General features: G+C 43.9%; 1 protein-coding gene across 3 annotated transcripts in view; it reads left to right on the top strand.

Moving 5' to 3' along the window:
• GREM2 (gremlin 2, DAN family BMP antagonist) overlaps positions 1 to 22,111 on the top strand; it is a 50,821-nt gene extending 28,710 nt beyond the window's left edge. Inside the window, exons 2-3 of one of the 3 annotated variants that reach the window (XM_084832270.1) lie at positions 17,154 to 17,213; positions 19,591 to 22,111. In XM_084832270.1, coding sequence (XP_084688396.1) covers positions 17,179 to 17,213; positions 19,591 to 20,104 — 549 coding nt within the window. In that variant the 5' untranslated portion in view covers positions 17,154 to 17,178 and the 3' untranslated portion in view covers positions 20,105 to 22,111. Of the gene's footprint in view, positions 1 to 17,149; positions 17,214 to 19,590 lie in introns of all 3 variants that reach the window. The other 2 variants (XM_084832279.1, XM_084832288.1) reach the window with 2 other exon arrangements.
• The last annotated feature ends 3,978 nt before the right edge of the window (positions 22,112 to 26,089 follow it).

Genomic DNA, 26,089 nt, shown 5'->3' with positions numbered 1-26,089 from the left:
GAAATTGCTAAGCTTCAAGACTCAACTGGATGCTCATGCCATCCCTAATCAGGAGAGAGAGAAAAGCTGACTTGATGTTGAACCCACATCAAGATGTTTCTGGGTAACTGCTAGATTTTATGTTTTCAAAAATGTGGAATCAGCTTGTGACATGAATTGCACATAACAGGCAGTTGTGGGTTAATTAACTCACAAATTGCCAGCCATGAGCGGGAGTGCATTCATCACTTCCCTCTGGTGCATTCATCACTAGGGCTGTCAGAGAATTCTGCCACGGATCTCGGTGAGGCTGAATGCCAGTGAATTCGGCCCCCTGAACTCCGTGGCGGAATGGCCTGCCCCCCCCCCCGCGGATCCCCCCCGGGACGAGACTTACCTGTGGTGGATCTTCTGGGCGGCAGTGGCTGCGGTGGCTGGTCTTCTGACCGGCCGCCGCCGCCGCCGCCATTTCCAGTCTTGTAAAAAAACAAAACAAAAAACAAAAAAACATGACGTGATAGGCTACGTAAAGATTTATGTAGCCTATCATGGCTGGGTGGGTTTAAAAAAACACAAAACCACGTATGCAAATGGCGGCGGCTATGGCCGCCGCCATTTGTGTTCCTTATTTTTGGCCGTCTTAGTCTACGTAAATATTTACGTAGACTGTGAAGGCGAAAATCAAGGGGAACGCAAATAGCGTAGCGGGCGCTATTTGCGTCCCTTTTTGATTCACTGTTTTAGCCTACGTAAAGATTTACGTAGGCTATAACGGTGAATCAGAAGGGACGCAAATAGTGCCCGCTACGCTATTTGTATCCCCCTTGATTTTCGCCGTCATAGTCTACGTAAATATTTATGTAGATTCAGACGGCCAAAAATAAGTAACACAAATGGCGGCGGCCGTAGCCGCCGCCATTTGCGTACGCGGTGGTTTTTTTCCCCAGAGCCCTCTGAGGCTGGAAATCCGGCTGCGGACGGCTCTGGGCTGTGCTGGGCCTGGCCGGCTGCTCCACAGAGCTGCCGTGGAGCACAGCCGGCCATCGAGGATTCTAGGGGGAGGGACGGAATGCCTCCCCCCCCCATCAACATAATCCGTGAAAGGTAAGTCGCTTTCGTACATCCCTATTCATCACTTCCGTTTTCAATTAGCAAACCTATGATCGCCCCATTCATACGTTGTTAGTGTGATGTCTGAACCCAGAGACTCTGGCTTGTTTAGTAGTTAAACAACCCAGAGTTAATCCGTCGTTTGTTGTTGGGTCAGTTTTGGGATGTTTATGCCCTAAACAACCCAGAGTGTCTGGGTTCAGACATCACGCTAACAACCTATGAGCAGCAGGCAATCATAGGTTGTTAATTGAAAGTGGAAGTGACAAGTGCACTGGAGGCAGAATGTTCACTTGCTCCCACTCATGCCCATTAATGAGCCCACGATTGCTCATTAAATACGAACTGGCCCATTTAGGGATGGCAGAGAATTCCGCCATGGATCATGGTGAGGCCAAATGCCAGTGCATTCAGCCCCCCGAACTCCGTGGCAGAACGGCATGCCCCCCTCCCCCCCGCGAATCCCCCCTGGGATGAGACTCACCTGGGGTGGATCTTCTGGACGGTGGCGGCGGCTGCGGCGGCCGGTCTTCCAACCGGCTGCCGCCGCCACCATTTCCACTCTTGTAAAAGAAAGAAAGAAAGAAAGAGACGTGATAGGCTACGTAAAGATTTACGTAGCCTATCATGACGAGGTTTTAAAAAAACAACAACAACAACAACGTGATAGGCTACGTAAATCTTTACATAGCCTATCATGGCTGGGTGGGTTAAAAAAAAAATGTATGCAAATGGCGGCTATGGCTGCCGCCATTTGCATTCCTTATTTTTGCCCTCTTAATCTACGTAAATATTTATGTAGACTATGATGGCGAAAATCAAGGGGAACGCAAATAGCATAGCGGGCACCATTTGCATCCCTTTTTGATTCCCTGTTTTAGCCTATGTAAATATTTACGTAGGCTAAAACGGGGAATCAAAAAGGGACACAAATAGCGCCCGCTACGCTATTTGCGTTCCCCTTGATTTTCGCCGTCATAGTCTACGTAAATATTTACATAGATTAAGAGGGCAAAAATAAGGAACGCAAATGGCGGCGGCCATAGCCACCGCCATTTGCGTATGCAGTGTTGTTGTTTTTTTTACCCAGAGCCCTCCGCGGCTGGAAATCTGGCTGCGGACGGCTCTGGCCTGGCCGGCTGCTCTGCGGAGCTGCTGTGGAGCACAGCCAGCCACGGAGGATTCTGGGGGGGAGGAACGGAGCGCCTTCCCCCCGGCGAGGATTCCGGGGGGAGGGACGGAACACCTCCCCCCCACCATCAACATAATCCGTGAACAGGTAAGTGACTTTCATACATCCCTAGGCCCACTGTGTGTTTCTTTGTCCCCGCAATCCTAGGTGCAATCTGAAACCTGCATAGTACCTGGTAAAGCCTAATCCAATTCAGTCTGCTATAGGGATGGTATGGGCACCCGATTCCATGGGCATCTGTTGACCCCTCCACCCGCACCCCCTAGCCCTGCTTGCAGAGTCCCTGCCCCCATTCACCCCCTGTCCACGCTCAGCGAGTGGCCCACACTCACCCCAGCAGCCTCATCAAGCTCCTCAGTTGCCATTTTTTGAAAAATATAATGGCAATTGCAAAAATGTGCATATTTGCATATGTGTGAAAATGCGCACTTTCATGCACACACAAATACGTGTGTTCACAAAAATTAACATTTTTGTGCATTTTTGCTATCGCCTTTTTGTTTTTCAAAAAATAGCAACTGCAGAACTTGATGAGGCTACCAGGGTGAGTACGGTCTGCTTGCCGAGCATGGGGGGTGCTCGAGCATGGTCCAGGGACCAGCGAGTGGTGGCAGGGGCTGGGTGGGTGCCCGGAAAACCTGGACAGGGATGGGTTTGCACATCCTCAGTCTGCTATCCTCTATTACTCTCCATTTTAAGACTGTGACCAAATGCAGACTTTTTTTCCCCATGCCCCACTTTGCTTAACATCCAGCCTGATGAAGAACTGTGGAAAAACTATTCATCTGGAGCGGTGCTAAAAGACTGAAAGTAGGATTGCCCTATGTGAGTTGCAAAATGGGCCATCCGGTGAGCAGGGCCCCAGACATATCATAGAAGGAAGTTACTGTAACAGTAAGCTTGTGCCCTGTGCACTGTATGTGACCAAATATTGAGATCAGGCCATCTCGTGATTGTACATATTGTCACTCTGAAGAATCCAATATATTACATGTGGCTATAATAATTAGAGCCAAGTTAAATGCATACATGTTTTATTTAATTGATTATACATATATATCTTAGTAAAGTATAATATAGAATATAAACTATCCACAACCAAACTTCATTTTTTTATTTCATAAGCACATTTCCTGTTCTAGTGCAGAGAAGAAATATGTAGGCAGTTAAAATTCACACTTTTAAATTAATAGTTTTCCAGATGAGTCTTTGCGGTTGTTTCAGATACAAGGTGCATTCCCATTCACTTTTATTTTCTCTTGTCAATTCAGTGATACCATCGAGTGTGTTTTTACTATTGGATAAATTGATGTATGGAATAGGGTGGTGTAAGATCACTTCCCATTTTCAAGTTTTGCCAAGGGGAAATTAATGTAGATTTAAAGAATTGAGGCTATCAGGGCCTGAATATTTATGGATGGAGAGGTGTGTTTTTTCGCGTGTCACAGGATGGGAGCTCAGCACCCATATCCTGTAAAAGGTAAAGGTAAAAGTATCCCCAACCAGTCGTGTCCGACTCTAGGGTGTGGTGCTCATCTCCATTTCTAAGCCGAAGAGCCAGTGCTGTCCGAAGACGCTTCCGTGGTCTTGTGGCCGGCATGACTGAACACTGAGGTGCACGGAACGCTGTTACCTTTCCCACCGAAGTGGTACCTATTTATCTACTTGCAATTTCTTGCTTTCGAACTGCTAGGTTGGCAGAAGCTGGGACTGAAGACGGGAGCTCACTCCGTCACGCAGCAGTCTCGAACTGCTGTCCTGCCGACCTTCCAGTCTGCAGATTACAAAACAGGCAGAAGGGAAGCAGAATGATACCCTGATCTGATCTTGTAATTTCTCTTTCATTAGTTTGATCCAGTCCCTGGCCCTATGAAGACACAAATGTCTGTGGGAAAAATTTAAGTCAGAGCTGTGATTGAGCTCACCTACAGTTTCCACGCATGTTGCCAGTGTTACTTTTATACCACAACGGCTCCAGTGGTATGCAAGTTAGAAGAACTGTTCCTTGCTTTAGTCTTCTCATTAGTAATAGGTTTGGGGTTTTGCTTTTTTTATTAACAGATCTTAAATTTTGATCCCAATGGAATCTGTATTGATTCAAGCAACTAGTGAGCACTGATGAATGCAGTTGTTGTCACCAGGTACAGTCTCCTTTGAATATCTAATGGATCTAATGTGCAAATGCTGCCCTCAACAGACACGATTCATTTGACAAGTTAAATTTTTGTCAGCTTGTATGAGTTATAGTGCAGAGATCATCCTTCAGATGATCTTTCAGATATCTCCAAATATCCTTCAGATGTCTTCTTAGTTCTGTTTGATTTCCACAACTTTGCCAAATAAAAGTCAGTGTGCATCAGGGGAAACCAGATTGTCTGATCAATTCTCTGTTTGTTTGAAAAGGTGAAGTCATTTTTCCTCTCTCCTTCAGGAAGTGTTCATAAAACATATTAGGTCATTATAATCCTTTAAGATATCTTGGACTTGATCTTAGAAAATATAAGAAAACTGCTTCATTCTGTTGCCTCTTAATAAGCAGATCCCTCTGACATGTGAGAGCTCCTTTATTTAATAAAGTTTGAGCTGGGCAAACCAGTTCTTTCCTAGAAAAACAATTTGGTTACCCTTAAAAGCTCCAGCCAGTGGGCTGTCTGGTGGTGGCTGAGTTAACATAATTTATTTCCCTAATATTTAATCAGGAATGTAACTCTTCCCCCTTTTCCTGTTAATTGGGGACTCACTCCCTTCAGCTTGGGAGGCATTTTTTTAAACTAACAGAAGAGGGACAGAGGGCATGAGAGGAGATAATCCAGGATTTATTGAATATGAATAAAGTAACAAAGTTCTCTAGGTGGAGATACAAGTTAGCAGTGTGAGCTAGTTGAAATATCTAGAAAGTTTAGAGAAGATTAAAAACAACCATTTAGCAATCTCCCTGGCTAATGGGAATATACAAGCAGGTGGCGAATGCTCACACTAGGTGGGGAGGAGGACAGGGAATCTTGCTTTTTCCCATGCTTGCCTGTCTGCACACTTTCTGATACACTTATATAGATGTAAGCACCTGATATAATTGTCTGTGCACACATGCACTCCTCACACATGCACTTACACACATAGGCATATATACACATTCCCACACACTTGCAGTGGCACTCGCGCATGCTCTTGCATGTTGGTATTTCCTCAGTACAGGTGCACTTTATCTCAACATACAGTTATGGTCCCCTTCATTGCTCATTTTCCCTTGTCTGCTTGCCATGCCACCTTCACACCTGCAGACCCACTTGTTGTTGTTGTTGTTGTTCAGTCGTTCAGTCGTGTCCGACTCTTCGTGACCCCATGGACCATAGCACGCCAGGCCTTCCTGTCCTGCGCTCTCTCCCGGAGCGTGCTCAAGTTCATATTCATTGCATCCGTGATGCTATCTAGCCATCTCATCCTCTGCCGTCCCCTTCTCCTTTTGCCTTCAGTCTTTCCCAGCATCAGGGTCTTTTCCAGGGAGGTTTCTCTTCGCATTAGGTGGCCAAAATATTGGAGCTTCAGCTTCATTATCTGTCCTTCCAATGAGCAGTCAGGGTTGATTTCCTTTAGGATTGACTGATTTGACCTCCTTGCAGTCCAGGGGACTCGTAAGAGTCTTCTCCAGCACCACAGTTCGAAAGCATCAATTCTTCGGCGCTCAGCCTTCCTTATAGTCCAGCTCTCACAGCCATACATTACTACTGGGAAAACCATAGCTTTGATTAGACGGACCTTTGTCGGCAAGGTGATGTCTCTGCTTCTTACTATGCTGTCTAGGTTTGCCATAGCTTTCCTCCCAAGGACCAAGCGTCTTTTAATTTCATGGCTACAGTCACCGTCTGCGGTGATCTTGGAGCCCAAGAAAGTAAAATCTGTCACTGCTTCCATTTCTTCCCCTTCTATATGCCAGGAAGTGATAGGGCCAGATGCCATGATCTTAGTTTTTTTAATGTTAAGTTTCAAACCAGCTTTTGCACTCTCCTCTTTCACCCTCAACAAGAGGCTCTTTAGATCCTCTTCGCTTTCTGCCATTAGGGTGGTATCGTCTGCATATCGGAGGTTGTTGATAATTCTCCCGGCAATCTTAATTCCGACCTGTGATTCATCCAACCCGGCATTTCTCATGATGTACTCTGCATATAAGTTAAATAAGCAGGGTGACAATATGCAGCCTTGTCGTACTCCTTTCCCAATTTTGAACCAATCGGTTGTTCCATGTCTGGTTCTTACTGTTGCTTCTTGACCCTCGTACAGGTTTCTCAGGAGACAGGTAAGGTGGTCTGGTACTCCCATCACTTTCAGAATTTGCCACAGTTTGTTGTGATCCACACAATCAAAGGCTTTAGCGTAGTCAATGAAGCAGAAATAGACGTTTTTCTGGAATTCTCTTGCTTTCTCCATGATGCAGCGAATGTTGGCGATTTGATCTCTAGTTCCTCTGCCTCTTCGAAACCCAGCTTGTACTTCCGGTAGTTCTCGGTTCGCATACTGCTGAAGCCTAGCTTGTAGGATTTTGAGCATCACCTTGCTGGCATGTGAAATGAGCGCAATTGTGCGGTAGTTTGAACACTCTTTGGCATTGCCCTTCTTTGGAATTGGAATGTAAACTGACCTTTTCCAGTCTTGTGGCCACTGTTGAGTGTTCCAGATTTGTTGGCATATTGAATGCAGCACTTTAACAGCATCATCTTTTAGGATTTTAAATAGCTCAGCTGGAATACTGTCATCTCCGCTAGCTTTGTTGTTACTAATGCTTCCTAAGGCCCACTTGACTTCACTCTCTAGGATGTCAGGCTCAAGTTCAGTGACCGCACTATCATGGCTATCAGGGACATTCAGATCTTTCCTGTATAGTTCTTCTGTGTATTCTTGCCACCTCTTCTTAATCTCATCTGCTTCTGTTAGGTCCCTGCCTTCTTTGTCCTTTATCATGCCCGTCTTTGCACAAAACATTCCCTTGAGATCTCCAATTTTCTTGAAGAGATCTCTAGTCTTTCCCATTCTGTTGTTTTCCTCGATTTTTTTGCATTGTTCATTTAAGAAGGCCTTCTTGTCTCTCCTTGCTATTCTCTGGAACTCTGCATTCAGTTGGGTATATCTTCCCCTTTCTCCCTTGCTTTTCGCTTCCCTTCTTTCGTGAGCTACTTGTAAAGCCTCATCAGACAACCACTTGGCTTTCTTGCATTTCTTTTTCTTTGGGACGGATTTCGTTGCTGCCTCCTGAACAATGTTACGGACCTCCGTCCATAGTTCCTCAGGTACTCTGTCTATCAGGTCTAATCCCTGAAATCTATTCCTCACCTCCACTGTATATTCATCAGGGATATGATTTAGGTCATACCTGAACGGTTTAGTGGTTTTCCCGACGTTCTTCAATTTAAGCCGAAATTTTGCAAGAAGCAGCTCATGATCTGAGCCACAGTCAGCTCCAGGTCTTGTTTTTACTGACTGTATGGAGCTTCTCCATCTTTGACTGCAAAGGACATAATCAATCTGATTTTGATATTGACCATCTGGTGACGTCCATGTGGACAGAGAGACCCACACATAGTGGGGGCAAGCGTGGTGGTCAGAGGGGCCAAGAGTACCTCTTCTCACAGCACCCCTGTACCTTTGCCTTCTCACCATAGGGATGTACGAAAGTCACTTACCTTTTTGCAGGGGTGCTTCGCGGTGGGGGGGAGGCACTTCGCTTCTCCCCCCGAAGTTCAGGCGAGGGGGGGAACCGTCCCGCCTCGCCCGGCCGAAATTCAGGCCGGGGGTGGGGAGGCTTCCCGCCTCGCCCGGCCGAAATTCAGGCCGGGGAGAAGCGCCCCGTCTCCCCAGCCACGAAACAAAGTGTAAAAAAAAACAACCCACCCCGTGACAGGCTATGTAACGATTAACGTAGCCTATCATGGCTAGATTTCCAAAGTCAGCCGTGATAGGCTACGCAATGATTTACGTAGCCTATCACGGCTGACTTTGGAAATCTAGCCGTGATAGGCTACGTTAATCGTTACATAGCCTACCACGGGTTTTGTTTTTTACACTTTACCTTGTAATGGCGGCAGTGGCAGCCGGTCGGAAGACCGGCTGCTGCCCCCACCCCTGACGAAAGGCCGACGAACAGCCGCCGGGACCCGCCGCCAGGAGGGACATTCGCCAAAGGTAAGTCCCATCCCGGGGGGGGGGCGGCGGGGTGGTGGTAGAGAATTTCACCGCCGATTTCGGGGGGCCGAATGCGTTGGCGCTCGGCCCCCCGAAGATTCGGGGAGAAATTCTCCGCCATCCCTATCTCACCATGATCTCTTTGCCACTCTTCTGCCCAGTGGAATTCCTGTTTTTCCAGTTGGTCCTGAAAGCCTACGTATATGGGAGCCAAGCCACACATTACACTAATTGCATAGCATATCGCTGAGACTTGTCTTCTTCTTTTTTACTCTAGTGTGTATAGCCCTGATTTGGATTGGGACCACCATGCTCCCAGATGGGAGGGCTGTACCTTCCTACCCTGTTTTTTCCCAAAATTCCCTCAGCCCCTCCAATAGAGACTTCTTTTCTTTTTAAAATCCCCCCATGGGGGTGGGATTGGGGGGTGGAAATGGTGGTGGGGGGAGATTTCCCAGAGCATGGCGGTCCTCATCAGGCTGCGTGTGCTTACACTAGAGTAAAAAATAAGACAAGCCTCAGCTATGTGTTATGCAGTTACCGTAACGTGCAGTTTGGCCCTTTTAAGAAATTTTAAGGGAATGTGGGATATGTTGCCCCATATTTTTTGGCATGCCTAAAGCATCTGTGTTCGCAAGAGGAGTCTTCTTTCAACACTGCTTTCTTCTTGATATTTCATTGCTCATGGCATTGTTTTTTGTTCCCCCACCCTAGCCCACCTTGCTCACTTCAGACTGGGCATACAGTTGGGCTGCATATCTGATGGCAGCAAGAACTTGCTAACTGTAAGAGTGGTAGAGCAGAAGAACATGTTTGCTCAGAGGTATTAGAGAGCAGATTTGCTCAGGGCTCTTATGATAAGGAGGGATGTTTATGTAGATATTTTAAAGCCATAGAATCTAATGCAGGGGAGGCAACATTCTCTCTCTCAAGAGCTGCAGTCCCCCATGAGTAATTGGTGGGGGGGGGCACATGTCGGCCAGGCCAGAGCCAAAAGTGGATGGGCACCCTCTTCTCTTTCTGCCACCCCCTTTTCACTCAGTGGCTGGGTTCACACAATACGACAACCCACACTCAAGCTTGAGTATGGTTAGAACCATGGGTTGTTGTTCAGCTGTGGGTTGTTGTTGAACCCAGCTATGCTAACAAACCATGGTTTGTTAACCATGAACAACCCACAAAAAGAACCCATGGGTTGTTGGATTGTGAACTGTGGTTGTTCGTGGATAACAGACTATGGTTTGTTAGCCCAACTGAGTTCACACAACACAACAACCCATGATTCAGCAACAACCCTCATTCAACCCATACTCAGCCTTGTGTGTGGAATATCTCTCCCTCCCCACTCAACAGGCTGCCAAGAGGGGACAGATCACTCTTGCCAGAGGTCTGAACTGACCACATGCAGGGCTTTTGGAAATTGACTGAGGGGTGCAGGTTACTCACCCCTGATTTAATGTAGTAAACAAGCGTGGTCAGTAATAGCCTGATTTTCCTTCCCTTGATTTTCCTTCATTTTTTTCTTTTTCATCCTGCAAAACTGGAGAAAAGTGCTCATTATGATATAAAATTTTATTGCTGCTTGCTTGGCTAGTCTTTCCAAATAAGCACCAATAAAAACTTTATAGCACCCTGTATCACTACATGTTGTTTATCTTGCTTATTCTTTTGTTTTTGTCCTTGGTTTGCATCTTTTTCCTTTCTAGAAGGCATGGTTTCCATGGAAACTAATTATGGCCCTGTGCTATGCCTGTATCCATGGCAAATGGAGACCTGCTACATAACGCCCTGGAACTGAAAACGACAATCATATAGGAAGCAGGGCCTATCACAGGGGGGTCCAGGAGGGCCATTTGGCCCCAGGCCTCACATTCATGGAGGGATTCAAATTTAGAGTTGCCGTAATTTCCAAATGAGGTTATACATACAGACACAGAGATAAACTGACGGGATTGAAAGAAGACGTTCATCACACAACTTTAAACTGGGTTGTAAACCAAAGGAATTCCTTCAAGAAATACTCCAACTTGGCTTGCTGATGTTTTTCCTAATGTCACTGTTGCACTGAGGATTTTTCTTAGTCTATCTGCATCAGTAGCTTCAGGTGAATGGCATTTCAGTGTGCTGAACCAGGTGAAGAATTACTACCATTGAACGATGGGATAAGATAGTTTCAATGGCCTTGCTATGCATAACATAAACTGTGAGATTGCAAGAAAACTATTTTTTCCCAGAATAATTTGTGAATTTGCACAGAAAAAAACTAGAAAAGCACTTGTTAAATTAAAAAAGGGAACATTTATTACAAAATATTGCATTGTATTTTTTGTGTTAAAAGCTTTAATTTGTTAAATGTAAGCATTTAAAATATGCCACAATTTTTGTAACCCTGTTTTGGCATTTCTTCATTTTTTTAATATACTGGGAGCATAACAAAATGGGAAGTGGCCTGGGCCTCTCTTGACCTCTGAGAGGGCCTGACAGGGTGTGTGTTGCACACTTCCTGTTTCACATCCCTCTCCTAAATGAAAGTCAGCCGTGGCATTCATCTCCCAAAGTCTTCCATTTCAGTGGCCATTTCTGAGGGCCGTGCTTAGCTAAGATCTGAGGTTTCACAAAGAAGCGTTGGCACAGCTGCCAAGATGTTTTCACTTGGTACCTCCTTCCTCTGTCTCTCCCCCCCCCCCGCCACAACTTTTTGGGGGTGAAAACTGAAAGAATGTTCTCAGTTGCACCAGCTATAGCATGTGCAAAAGCAAAACAGAGCCCTTAGCTTGAAGAGCTGGGAAATATAAGGGGGTTCCAAGTTATGGTCAGCTTAGGCCTCTAGATTGGTAATAAAATATTTAAATTAATATCCTTTCCTGGCAGGAAGCCAATGCAGAGCAAAAGCTCCACAGTAATGTGATCTCTGGCCCAGGCTGTGATGGTGGAGTGAGTAGCTGCATGCATTCTGCCCTTGTCTGAACTTCGCTTGATGGGATGGGCCAAAGCCATAAACCTCACTCTCTTGGGGATGGAAACTGAAGAGGCATAAGCTCATGTGGGCTGACTCATGTGATGCTGCTGCTTCATCTCTGGGTGAAGTGGCAGCATCTTTGGGCAGGCAGCTAATGCCCCTGCAGCATTGATTTGATGGAAGAGCATTACAGAAACAGGAGTTGAAGCAAAGCTCAACTCATATGCAAAATTCAGCCCACTCTCAAAGGGAGAGTTTCAGGAAACCTGGTGGATATTACACTGCAAAATTTTCCATCAAGTCCTGCAATTTGTATTTAAAATGGAGCTCCACAGAGAAATTCAGATCCCAAAATGTGAATATTGCTGTTTTCATACTCCATGATTCAACCTTTGCAAAAAAAAAAATTGAGCTCTAGCACTTGTGTTAAATGATACACCACCCCCACCACCCACATTAGCATTTCTCTTGGAATGTGGACTAGTTGGCAACTGGTGGCCTCTGACATGTTTTAGCCTGCAACTACCATCAGCACTAGCTACTACAGCTAATGGTGAGGGATGATAGGACCTGAAGGCCAGAACATCTGAAGAGACCCAAGTGGCTCACCCGTGCTTTAGAGTAGAGTAGGTACAGCCACCTTTTAAGACACAAATGCCTTTTATGTCACAGCTCACCATACAAGCTGCTTTGAAACCACTTTTTCCCCTCAAAGTTTTTTAAAAATGTTTTAGGAGTCTGAGTACTCCTCAAACTACTTCAGAAGGCTTATTTAGGCCTCTAATGTTTAGAAAAACAACACCATACCCTGATGAACACTAGCAAGTTCCCTCCACCAGTTTTATGTTCGCAGGATTACATTGCCATTCTGTTTTTATAGGGCAAATTGCAATCAGCCTCATCACACTTATGCCCCTATATGGTATGTGGAGAGGATAGTATGCTGCAAGCAGTGGATCTGGTGGCCAAAACAGATATTACTTTACATCCGTATCCAGCAGCTATTTTTGCTCTATATAGGCACAGGGCCCCTGAGTCAGACTGGGATCCTAATGTGGGGTAGCGGGGCTTTTAAGTTCCAGATTGAGCCCCCTGCAGTTCCTCTAGACTAAAAATGAAAAAGACATCGCTGCTAGCTACGGTTTCAATGCTTAAAGTATTTATATGTTGCTTTTTTGCTCACTAGAGCCCCGGATTAATACTTCTTTAGTGTTGGAATGAAATGGTGGCTGCTGTTACCATCTGCAAATGCCCACAGACTCTGACCTCCCATAGCACTCCTTTACTGGCACTATGTTAACTGTGGTGGAAGGGTGCATTTGGTGTTTCCGTGTTGCGTGGAAGATAAAGGGTCAAGAAGTTTGCTCCAGAGCTCTGCTAGGTCAAAAGATACTCTACAGAACAGAGCCCTGGCAGTCTTCAGCACATTACCCAATACTTGAGATAGACATTGTAAAAATGGCAACATTCTTCAGCTGCCTTTTAATGACTGGGAGGATCCCAGTCACATTACGACCAGTGGATGGAAGCAAAGGATGTTACAGGATTATGTTGTTCTGTGAAGCTGAAGAGATATTTCCTAAAACAAAGAGTCCTGTTTATTCTTCAAATCACGATATTTAAAATGTTATTGTGTTGGCTGAACATTGTGTGTGAAGTGACTGTTTCAAGGCCTTATACTTCAGAGCAAGCAATATTGGAAGAGAGGTGACCTGTAATCTAGGTCTGCCAAAGCCTAGCCTTGAAGGAAAGGAAGCCCGAGGTAGTATTGAAGTGTAACTTCTACATCTAGTAACTGCATAGCAGGGAGAAATTTACCAGGTATGGCTTATCTAGGAACTACGATGCTGTAGCAGCCAAAGCTACAACTAGTGTCTGAGAGACCTTACCATGCTCTTCAGATTAGTATCTTTGTGTCAGGAGATAACACAACCCAGTACCCTCCAGATGTTTTGGACTGTAGCTCCCATAATCCTTGACCATTGTTTATGCTGGCTTGGGTTGATGGATGTTGTAGTCCCAACCATCTGGAGGGCACCAGGTTGCCTACTCCTGAAGGAACAGTGTTGTCCAGTGGTTAACGCTGGAGAATTGGACTAGGATGAGAGACACTCCAGGAACAAGTGCTGCTTCTGCGATGGATGGAACGTGGCACAGGACAAGTCAGTGTCATCCTTGTCGGTTCCCTTTCTGTAATGCATCAGGACTGAGGCACACAAGTGGTCCTGAAGCTGGACCATGGGGATGTCAGAAGGGAATTTTGCCTGGCTGTCACCCCTGATCTCTGGCAAAAGGAGGTAAATGCAAGAGCCTTGATAGGCCAGAGCAGTTCATGTGCAAGATAAAAGCATGTCTGGATCAAGCCTGCTCTCTGGTCTGAACAGCAAAGTAACTCAGCTTGCTTCTGTTCTCTGCAACAGACGTACTGCAAAGCTGGCTCTTCTTGTGCCTTGCCTTGCCTACCTTTTGCTAGTGACGTGATCTCTCTCTTCACTCAAGCCTTCCCTGAATGATTGTGTTGCCCGTTAGGTGGTTTATTAATTATTGTGCTTTTAGCTTTGGTTTTCAATATTTTAATGCATGAGTTTTTGTATTCACGATGACATATCTCTGAGTCTGTAAACCACTTAGAGGTATCATTAGATATGGTAAATGGTATATAAATTGATGATGATATAGTTAGATCAAGGGGAAAGTATTATAGCTTAGGGGTAGAGCAGATGCTTTGCATACAGAAGGTCCTAACTTCAGTCCCTGCCACGCCCCAGTTTTATCTAAAGGATCAGGGAGCAGGTGATAAGAATGGCCTCTACAATATTGTAGTAAACAATATTGGTCTGTCTGATTCAATATAAGGCAGCTTCCTTTGTCCTTCCTATTTTTCCCTCCATTGACTCTGTGGGTGTTGGGTTTGACAATTCATAGCCTGCCTTCCAGTGTGGTTGTAAGGCCAAACACAATAGAAACTGCAAAGCATTTTGCAAATTCTGAATGTGGAAAGAGCCACTGGGATGTACTGGTTAGACTGTTGGACTAGGACCAAGAAATCCCCACTCAGGCATGGATCGAATTGGGTGACCTTGGGCCAATCACAATCTCAGTCTAACCTACCTCATGAGGATAACATGGAAGGGGGTAGGAATGTAGCAGAGCTTCCTGGAGGAAGGGCCAGATGAAACCATAATAAATAGTAGATAAATATTGTTGACAATAAAATAACTTCCCTCTATCCTTTTTAAACCACTGGAACAAACAGCAACTGCCTGACCAAAGATCATGACTTGCAGCATCAGATCCACAGCTTCTTAGAAGAGAGTTAATTTGAAGTTTAAATAACCCTCCTGTTCATTCATCCCACTCTCTTCCACATTTGTGCCAGATGAAAATCCCTTTCATGGTTCTGATTACCAACTGTGAAGATTAGAAAGCTCTTGGGCTTCTTCACACAGAACTTTTATCCTGCTATTAAGATTGGTTACTCACGGAACTTTGCAAGTCCTTTAGATGACGTTGTTAACCTCCGGGGCATCTGCCGCACTAAATGTCCTTTTTTCTATTTTTTCAAATATCAGAGGTAATGAGCTATCAAATGAGGAGCATCTCATTAAGGGCCATTTAAACAAAGAAGATCATAAAGGGACTGAAGTCCTACAGGACAAGCAATGATATCAGGTCCACTATAGGCATTTGTTTTGAGGTCATTAAAAACTTGCTGCAGTACCACTGCTCCATCCCTTGCCAAAGAAATGGAGCTCACCTGACTGCAATTTCATAATTCAGGCTTAAAACTGTAGCAACTTATTAAAGAAATAGTTTTTATCTAGGCCATTGGATGGACTAATAAGCAAGGATTCATTCACAAAACCGAAGTTTTTATGGCTAATAAAAATGACTGCTGCTCAAAAGCCATTACTCTGTGGCAGGGGTGGGGATCCTGTGGCCCTCCATATATTTTTGGACCATAACCTCCATAATCCTTGACCATTGGCCATCCTGTCTGGGGTTGATAGCAACTGGAGTCCAACAACATCTGGAGGACCAAAGGCTTCCCTAATCCTGCTGCAGAGTTATCAGAAAATAGACATTTCATAACATACCATTGGGCTGGATTGAGGCCGACCACCTCCAGTGGCAGATTTTGGGTTACCATTAAGGGACAGCAATTATTTAACATTATGGTTTTACCACTACAGGGGAACCACTTGGATTTTCTCCCTAAGGGAGCAAAATGCCTTGGGATGTCTTTGCATGATACTGTGGTCTGAAAGAACATTCTGTTCCAACAGTGGCCAAACAGATGCCTGTGGGAAGCCCACAAGTAGGACATCAGCACCATCCAGCTTGTGTTCCCTAGCAACTGGTATTTGGAGGCATACTGCCTCTGGTAGTGGAAGCAATATATAGTGATCATGCCTAGTAGCCATTGATAGCCTTATCCATCATGAATTTTTCTAATCCCCCTTTTAAAACCATTCATACTGGTGGCCATCATTGTATCTTGTGGTAGTGAATTCCATACTGATGTGTGAAGAAGTACTTCCTTTAATCTGTCCTGAATCTCCCATGATTCAGCTTCATGGAATGACCTCAGGTTCCAGTATTATGAGAAATGGAGATGTTTTTCTCCCTATCCATTTTCTCCACACCGTGCATAATGTTTACACTTCTATCATGTCTCCCCTTATTTGCTTTTCCCCCAAAGTTAAACCACCCTGGTTGTTGTAATCTGTCCTCACTGGGGAGTTGCTCCATTACTTTGATCATATTAGTTGCCTTTTTCTTTTATCTTTTCTGTTTCTACAATATCCTTTCTGAGATGTGGTGACTAGCTCTATGCCCAGTATTCCAAGTGTGGTCACACCATACATTATATAAAGGCATGATATTGGCAATTTTATTTTCAGTTCCTCTCCTAATAATTCCCAATGTGGAATTTGCCTTTTTCACAACAGCTGCACACTGGATCAATCTTTTAATTGAGCTATCTACCACAACCCTAAGATTCCTTTCCTGATCAATCACTGCCAGCTCAGACCCCAATAACATATATGTGAACTTAGGATTTTTTGCTCCGGTGTGAATCAAGTGCAGACGCAAGGCAATTAGTGTCTGAATTTACCCTCTAGCTTTTATATATCACAAGCCAGATTCACATGATGCTGAGAACCGAAAGCACCCGAGCACATTTATTTTCCAATAGTTTAATTTTAGAATAATCAAATGAGCTTTGATTCAGATGAAGTTCTGACTCATTGTTTGTATGTTCCTGAGGCTGGCAACAAAGGGAGAAAGGAAAGAAATAATACTAGAGTCAGTTGCATCTCCAGAGAAGGCTGTAATTAGCTGATTGGAAAGGAATTTGGCCTGAACATCCAATTGACATCAAATGGTTTTGGCCATGATAAACCAGTATTCAGTCAAGTAGAGAGAGCTGTGACGCCCCTGAAGACTGGCTGGAGTCTTTTGATGAACAGAAACATTTTAGACTCTGGCCATGATCCTGAACACACTTGTTTAAAAGAGAGTCTCATTGCTTTCCATGGGATTTTTGAAATTGGCGAAAGTTAGCAAGCAAATGTCTTTAGGGACAGGGACAATGAATAGATGCCTCTCAGTATAGGTCAGTTGAAAATAGCAGACATAAATGTGCACAGAGTGTAAACCACCTCTTTGATGGTGGGATAGCAGTGCTCCTTACCTTCAGAACATAAAATAATAATTGTTTTCTTTATAAGGCAGTAATACTTGCTGAAGGTCAAGTTGAATGGCTCAAGACTTTGGCATCAATTCTCTGCTTAGGTAAGTCGCTCCAAAACTTTTACATGCTGATCTCAAATCGCACACTCCCTTACGCACCAGCCAGCACATACAGACACCCAGTCAGCAGAAAATGGATGCATCCTCCCAATGACTTGGGGCCGGCTAAAGGTTGGATTATACTTGTGCAGCTGCTCCGCTGTGATCTTGCAAATCACAGTGACCATGCATACAGTCAGATGATGGGGATGGGTACCATTTCACTCAATCTTTCCACATAACCCTGGCCCAGCAACAAAGCCCAGCATCAGCTCTACATTTTCCTAAGGGGCTTCTGTGGGACCACCTCAAGTGTAAAGTCACTCTAAGCCTAGTGAAGAAGGAAAGACTTTGTTTGGGTGCATCTAGCCTGGAGTCACTACTATACAAAATGCAAGGTGAATTTGCTTAAAAGGGAATTTGTAAGGAATTTCTCCAAGGGACAGACTGGCTAGTGACTACTTTGGGATTTCCCTTTCTTGAAGCACCTGACTTGGCTGACCTGCTTCACATTTGTCACATAAGCACCATTTTGCAATGTACTTGGTTCTGCACTTGTGACATGTTGGTCTAGACTGAGAATGCTATTGCGCAGTGGACTGGTGGATTGTGGCCCTGCCTTTGTTCATGTCATGATTTGGCTAGGAAGCTAGCACAGGGCCTACATTGAATCACTTGCCTTCAGGCTGTTCAGCTTTCTTAAACAACCACTTGGGAAATAGCCATTTATCTCCTGTTCCTTCTCTCCTTCTGCTATTGTCCTTCTACCCCTTAAGCTATTAGTTTAATACCAGGCACCTGCCTGTGTTTGGGGATAGTAGCAGGGAGAGAGCCCTATTTATAATCTCTCATAGCGCAGCTATTTGTAAAGCTACATATTATTTATTCATTGTGATACTTTAAAGCAGGGGTGGGCAACAACCAGCCTGCAAGCCACATGCAGCCCCACCATCTCCACCCCCCAGTGTGCCCCACCCAAATAAATATTTCTCTTCTAGAAAAAAAAGATGACTGTAGCACTACAGAGCCCTACAAGGATCAAATGTAGCTTATTTGCAAACTAAATTTGACCCTTGCGGTGCGCCATAGTGCTCTGGACACCATTTTCCCCTAAAGAAAATAAAATAAGAAATCTCCACGTTCAGCAGTGGGGGCTGGGGGTAGCAGGGGCAAAATACTGATTGAGGTACACAAGGGGGGTCCAGGGTACAAAAATTGCCCCCAAACCTCTCACAGTTCCCCATACCTGTCTTGAAGGGTAACGTTGTTGCTGTTGATAGTGGAATAGCAGTGCTTATTACCTCTATGACATAAAAAAAAATGTTTTCTTTATAAGGCCATAATGCTTTCTGGAGGTCAAGCTGAATGCCCCAGCAACGCGACTGGCAGACGGGCCAGTGCACATAGCTAGCACCCGCTTCACGCGTACTCCCTGATCCAGCTAGCGATACTCATGATGAAGCCCGCTTTTCTGTGTGCACCATCCCTAGGTGGATCGGGGCAAAGTCCCTGTTGCTTGTTCTTTGGGGATATTCCTTGCAGACACAGGTCTAGCCTGCCCTGGTGCCCTCCAGATGTGTTAGACTGCAACACCCATAATTCCTAGCCACCATGGCCAATTTTTGGGGTTGTAGTTCAAAACATCTAGAGGGTACCGTGGGGGCAAGGCTGTTTTTCTCTTTCCTAGGTTGTTCCCACTGGTGAAACCAAGGCACAGTAGTTTTAAAAAAACTCACCAGGTTTTCTCCTGATAATTTAGTTCTTATTTCATGATTTTTGCCATTTTTGCCAAGCTTTCATCTTTATTGTTACCTGCCTCTGATTTATCTCATTCCTATAGCTCATTTGTCTACTGATGAATTGTTTCCCCAGCTCTGTCTCCAGTCCATCGAACGTTGTGTAAAAGGTCTCTGGGCAGAGACGATGTCACTCCAATGTCCTGTATAGGGCCTTGTGAATGGTTGAATAAGCACTTAGTAGTAGCATTTGTAGTAATAGTATCTGCACCTATTGATGCTCCTGAGATGCTGACTGAGCCTTGTAATTAGACAGTGCTTCATTTATGGGCGGCTGCACCTGTTGAACACTGCTGACACAGGGGAAGTTTGTTCTTATATCTGTCGGGGCCAGTTAAAATAAGTTGGTTAAGCTAAGCAGAATTTTGGTGGTATCCTGTGAAAGACCCCAAGGGAAAAGACACATAAGTCAGCATTCTTTAAAAAACAAAAGAGAGGTTTAAACCAGCATTCCCATTTCAGATATTTCATATTTGCATGAATGCAACCAAAACTCTGAACATCTTTTGGGGTTTTCTTCTAGCTTAGAATGATACTGTTCCCTGGACTCATGTCTTCTCTCTGATTTGCTTGTCTCATTGCAGGATGATCTGGAAACTTGCTTTATCCTTGTTTCTCGTGTCTGCTCTGGCTGAAGTGTCAGAAACCAGGAAAAACCGCCCTGCAGGAGCCATCCCCTCTCCTTACAAAGACAGCCGCAGCAACAACTCGGAGAGGCGGCAGCATCTAAACAAAGAGGTGCTGGCCTCAAGCCAGGAGGCCCTCGTCGTCACCGAGAGGAAGTACCTGAAAAGTGACTGGTGCAAAACACAGCCACTGCGGCAGACCGTCAGCGAGGAGGGCTGCTTCAGCCGCACCATCATCAACCGCTTCTGCTATGGCCAGTGCAACTCCTTCTATATCCCGCGGCATGTGAAAAAGGAGGAGGAATCTTTCCAGTCCTGTGCCTTCTGCAAGCCTCAGAAGGTCACCTCCTTCACCGTGGAGCTAGAGTGCCCTGAACTGGACCCTCCGTTTCGACTTAAGAAAATCCAGAAAGTCAAGCAGTGCCGATGTATGTCTGTGAACCTGAGCAGTACAGGGAAGCAGCGAAAGTGAGGGTGAGCAGCTGACCCTGCCAGAGTCACCATGGCCTCTCTTTCTTCATAGACAAGCTAGCTGACTGTTTTTCCTCCTGGTTGCATCATTTCTGGGACAGTGCCATTTGCTGACTGGAAATAAAGGCTGCTCTGGTCTGGTCAGATGGTTCAGTCTCTATTACCAACATGGCTGTTTTACCATTGGGTGGGTCTGTGTCGCCAAGGGAGTAGCCAGCATCACATTTGGGGGTGAGCATTTCAGTTGCTAGTGATTTAAATCCAACAATTAACACTTCCACCATGTGGAACCTTTTGGCTTTTGCTCCATCCTTGCTTTTGGATGAAAAGATGGCCCAGTGAAGACTTCACAGTTTGGGAGCATTTCACTTCAGTTTTGACAGCCTGATGCTGTCTTCCTTGGGCTGTAATGCTGACATGGATACAGTTCTGGACACCAGGGGTCTTTCTGTCTGGCCTGACTGATAAGGCAGTTTAAATGGCATGTGAGCCTTATCTGCCATGGAGATAATCAGCCCCTACTTCCCAAAGAAGAGACCGAAGATGGATTTGTATGCATTTTCAGCTAATTGCCCCAAGCACATATTTCTACAGCAATGTTTCACTCATAATGCAGCTATAGCAAATTGTTGTTAAACTTGTTAATATAGACATAAGCACATATAGTTGTGAGATGGCTAAGTATTCAAAGGGCTAAGATAAAGCATCTTACCTATTGGACCACATTCTCCCTCAAAAATGACAGAGGTTTTGCTAGTGTTACTTTTCTCAGTAGATTTTTGCGTTAATTTAAGTCTTCCTTCCATCAAGGTACTATTGTGCATTTATCCAAACCTATGTTGAGTCACTATTTTGTGGAAGAAAACAATATTGTGTTTAACTTATTAAAACACAGTAGCAAAAAGCAAGCAAAATACTGTACTTTATTACTGAACTGAATACAAGCAACAGTGCCCTAAATTAAGCACTGTTTCCTTTATGCAAAATTGTAACCTATGTAGGAAAACATGTAATATGTGAAGTGACTTGGTCATCCTGATTCATACACTGTTGCATGTTCAGTTTTAGCATGTTCCACATGTGACCATTTAGATTCCTCTGAAATTGGTTGAATAACACACTGACACTAACAGTGACAGTGACCCATTGCATGCCTTGGAGCTTTGCAATGTCTGTAGCTGAAGGAATCTAGTGTTCTGAGAAGTCTTTTACTACCAATTTCCTTGACGTGACCACCACAAGGGTTAAAGAAATAGTTTTCATCAAGCTGTGGGTTTGGTGCCAACTCCAGGGTTCAGTGGCACAGTTCTTTATTATGTGAGACAGGCTGTTTTAAGAGGCTTTGGAGGATTGATCTCTGCTAGTGCTCACCAATCGGTTTATGGGGATTGGCACGGGGAGGAGGGATTGGGCAGGTATGTTAGCTTCATATTTTTCTCCCTTGTTGTTACACAATGGCAGATCTGCACTTGGGTTAATATGAAAGAGAAGGCAGAGATTTACTTTGGAAGCTGCAATTGCCATACAATGCCACTACTTACTCTGTGGCTCATCAAAGCTCATGTTTGGACAGGATGGAAGGAAGAAAAGAGTTAGGGTAGCTGCATCATCATATATAGGCATCTTATGGGCAGGACTGCTGCTTCTTGGAGAACGAGAACCTAACATCGAGTTCCTACGGTTAAACGTTAGTGGAAAATTTGTTCAGCATCTATGTGAAGAAAAATGCTTGGTGGGTGGAGGAAATCCTAATGCAGATAGGTCTCTTTACCAATCTGTGATAAGCAAATTATATATGCTGCAGTCGGGGAATGTCTCCTTGGGTTTGTTTATGTTTATAAGGAAGAGTTGAGTTGACCTTGTAATGGTTCATACTATTTAATTTTTGTTTTGTAAATGAAAACAAAATGGAAGAAATGTTATAACTATAATGTAATTATTTTATAGGTGTATTATTGTTAAATTATAGAACAAATAAAGATACTCTAGGAATATATGGAATTTATGCATACCTGCTTCATTGGGTTTTTCTATATGCACCACAGAATTGATAAACTTGCTTTTAGTTTATTTTCACAATCTTCTTCAAAGTACTGGGTTTACTGTTTGGTGTTTTGGAATGGATGAAAGCTAACTGACAGACACATAAGGATTATAACTTTTTATCTGGAAGGGCCCAATTCTGCACTTACAACTAGTTGTTTGGATGAAAATGACCTGTCTACTTCTCCACATGCATTGAAACACTGCAAAACACACACACACACACACACACACAAAACCACTAGCTTACGTCCATTTTTCTCCCTCTTTGTAAGTAACAAACACTTTACATATTAAGGGCGCAATCCTATCTATGCTTAGACAGAAAAAAGGCCTACAACTCCCAGCATGCCCCAGCGTTGTAGGCCTTTTCTCTGTCTAAACATGCATAGGATTGCACTGTAAGGTGTTTATATGTTACGATAGCCTTCCCCAACCTGCCACCACCTGGGGATAATGAGAATTGTAGTCCAACACATCTAGAGAGCCCCAGTAGGAAGGCTATGGTAACAGTAAGAAATGAGGAAAGAAATTCACATTCCTATGAATCCTACTCACCTGAGAAGAATCACGATGGGCCTATGCAAGATACTTGGCTTTTCTCTCTTCTCTCCAACTCACTATACTATGTAACTTTCCTCACTGCAAATTTCTATATGCTTTTTATTCAGTCACATTGGGCTACTGAAGTCCAACACACCCTTTGTGAATGAACAAGAGACAATACCAAATGACCCTAAGCACATGTTGATACTCATTCCCATTAGTAGAATCTAGTTAGGCTGCAATCCTATACCCGTTTATCTGTGAGTAAGCCTAATTGAACTCAGTGGGAATCACCTCTGAGTAGACACATCTAGGATTGCACTGTCATGCTATAATCTTGTGCATCTTTACCTGGGAGTAAGTGCCATTGACTTCAGAGAAGTCACTTCCAAATAAAGAAGCATAGGGGTGGGCTGATGTTTTATTGCCTTTAGGGCCAAAGTTAAACCTGTCCAATAAAGGAATAATTGTGGCTGTACCAATACCTGTAATTAAAGAATTCCACCTTCTATAAAATGACTACCTAAAAAATGGTCTGCCTGCTCCCATGAGCAAAAGCAGTAAGCACTGACCTGCTATCAAATTCTGGTTATTCCTGGAACTTGGAAACATCTAATACACCACAGTTCTAACCTTCACACACAGACAGTCTTGCACAAATGTAACTAGAGAAAATCCATGGGTCTGTCAAGAGTGATTAGCCATGATATCGCAATGGATCCTCCATGGACTGAGCATGTCTTACGATCCCACGTGCGCTTCATGTAACACTTCATTTTTCTCTCTTAACAGTATACTGTGGACAGATTTTGAATCACTGTTCAAATACCTCCAAGGCCCAGTGTCCTTGGACATCCTTTGCTTTGGGATGTCACATTTCAGTCTTGTGTTATTGTTGTAGCTGCCTTGAGTACTAGGGTAGAGAAGTGGAATATCACCTAATTAAATAAAGAGAAAATAAAAATAAGAAGTGCCTCTGAATGCCAGGTGCTGGAGACAAATGAAATGAGACCATCATCCTCATCTTACTTTTGAGTGTCCAGGGGCATCTGGCTTGCTACTCTTGGAAACAAAATGATGGACTACATCAACCTAATGCCCTCCAGATGTTTTACCCTTTAATTCCCATCAGCCCCAGCCAGCATGGCCAATGGTCTGGAATGCTGGAAGTTGTAGTTCAAAACATCTGGAGGAAATCAGGTTGGGGAAGGCTGGACTACAGCAATATTAGTTTAATCCAGTAAGGTAACTACAATGCTCTTAAACTGCACAGAAAATGAAGTCTCATGCCTAGGTAGTCCTACTGCCAAGAGCCAGCTTTTGACCTCTTCTGTAGTATAAACACTGGGTTCAAGTCAGATTTTGTCATACTTAAGAGTAGACTCACTGAACTCTAACAGACTGAGAGGAGAGTAGACCCACTGAAGCTAACTTAAGTACGACTAAGTCTGGATCCAATCCATATATTTTTTCCTAAGGTTGTTCAAGCTGCCTATATTCTAAGTATTCTTCCTGATGCTGGAAATCTGGCCACTTCTTACCCATCCTTTGAACTGCAGTCAAAAGTGCTCGCAGCAGAGAATTTTAAAGGAACATCTACTGGATCTAGTATCAACAGTGCTCTTCAGTAGTTTATAGCTCAGTCTGGCAGTCAACAAGAGAATGAGTGTTGATCAAATTCATAAATGTTTGGTGCTTTTCAGACATTAGCCTGCCATCTGGTGGCAAATATATTAACCAGTCAACTACAAGGTCTCATATTGTTCAGAAATATGTTCAACACATCACAGTATTTCAGGAAAACAATTTCAGCTCTTTTTCGTTGGGCTAACCTATTTTTATTGCTAGTACTTCCTTAAAATCCATAATGTGCAATGTTCTGTCTAATATCTATTTTGAGTTTTCAGTTAATTGTAACTGAATTTCAGTACTAATTGGACAGCCAGCACCAGTTTAAAGCATAATTTAGGAACCGAAATTGTACACATGTAAAAATAAGACCTCTTCTAATGATCCCACCCTTTCCCATTGCTATGGGCTTCGTCTCTTCCTGTCTACACAAATTGCTGTGGTCTGGTGGGGAAAAAAACAAAGACAAATAGAGAATAGAACATAGAGTTTGTTTTGTAAGAAGCCATCACAACTAATACATTGATGGTGTTCCTTCAAAGGGAGGGCAGATGAGAGTGATATTTGATACTTTAAAAAAATGAGCAAGTGGGAAATGACTAAATCAGCCAAGGGTGTCACCCAAATCAGTTAAAGCTGCTAAAGAAAAGAAAAAGAAAGAAAAGCAAACTGTTGGCTTTGCTTGTTGTACATTGTGGTGTTTGTTTAGGTCAGGCATGGGGAAACGTCTTCCTGGCGAGGGCTGGTTTAACTTAGTCGAAATCTGATGGAGGTTCCTATTCCAGGAGTGCCCCTGGCCAGAGCCAAAAGTGGGCAAAGTTACAGATGTGATTCTTACCTCTGTTCAGTAGACCAGTATGCAATAGAAAAAATAAGTCATTTGCACCCTGGCTGGCATGCTCCTTCCCCAAGGTTCCTGCCATCAGCTTTGTACTTGGGGGACAGAGCAAAACTGGGAAAATAATAATAACCCAGAGCAGGACCGGTGAGGGGGCATAGTCTGAGGATAGTCTGGAGGCCCAGATTGAGACCTGGAGGGCTGTATTTGGCTGGAACCTCGAGACTGCAGGTTTTCCACGCTCTGTTATGTGTATACAAATTTGGTACAGTTCAATAAACTGGCCCAGGAGGCAGGAGATACTGACATGCGAAACCTGGGGGGAAAAATAACTATCCTTTTGAGTTACTTGCTGAGTGTTCTCTATGCCTTACAGCTTCCCTGACATGTTGATGCGCGATCTCATGTATCAATGATATACCCAAGAGCTGGGACTGGAAATTAGGCATTTTAGCTTTCTGCATCACTTCAGTGTGCAGCAGTCATGAATGAGCTGTGAAGTAGAGTTGATGGAAAGGCTAGATTACTTCAAAAGAAATATAATGACAATTTAGCCTAATAATTACGGCACCACCTGATTGTAGAAATCTTTTGTTAATCATATGAGCTTAAGCAATTGATGAATTTGCATATGAATAAAACCAATTTTGAAAGAAAAAAGGATGTATCTTTTGTTTTCAGACAGCCAATGCATGGCACAACAGGTAGAGGCTTTCCATTCTGTGTGAGCCTAAACAGGAATGCCTCTTCTAATATGGTACCTGCCATATTCTTCTATTAAAAATTATTCATTCTTCTATTAAAAATAATTACATTTCCTTAAAACAAATGGGTTGCCCAGTTAATATTTAGTTAATCCAAAGGTTTTTAATTGATCAATCTGATTGACTAAAGGCTGCAGTCCAAATAATAAGTACATTGCTCATACTA

This window comes from Heloderma suspectum, chromosome 1 (assembly GCF_057233095.1).
Source record: "Heloderma suspectum isolate Gila_16-S chromosome 1, 16-S_ref, whole genome shotgun sequence".
Taxonomy (NCBI): Eukaryota; Metazoa; Chordata; class Lepidosauria; order Squamata; family Helodermatidae; genus Heloderma; species Heloderma suspectum.
Note: the sequence above shows the minus strand (reverse complement) of the source record. Positions and strands in the feature narration are given on the sequence as shown.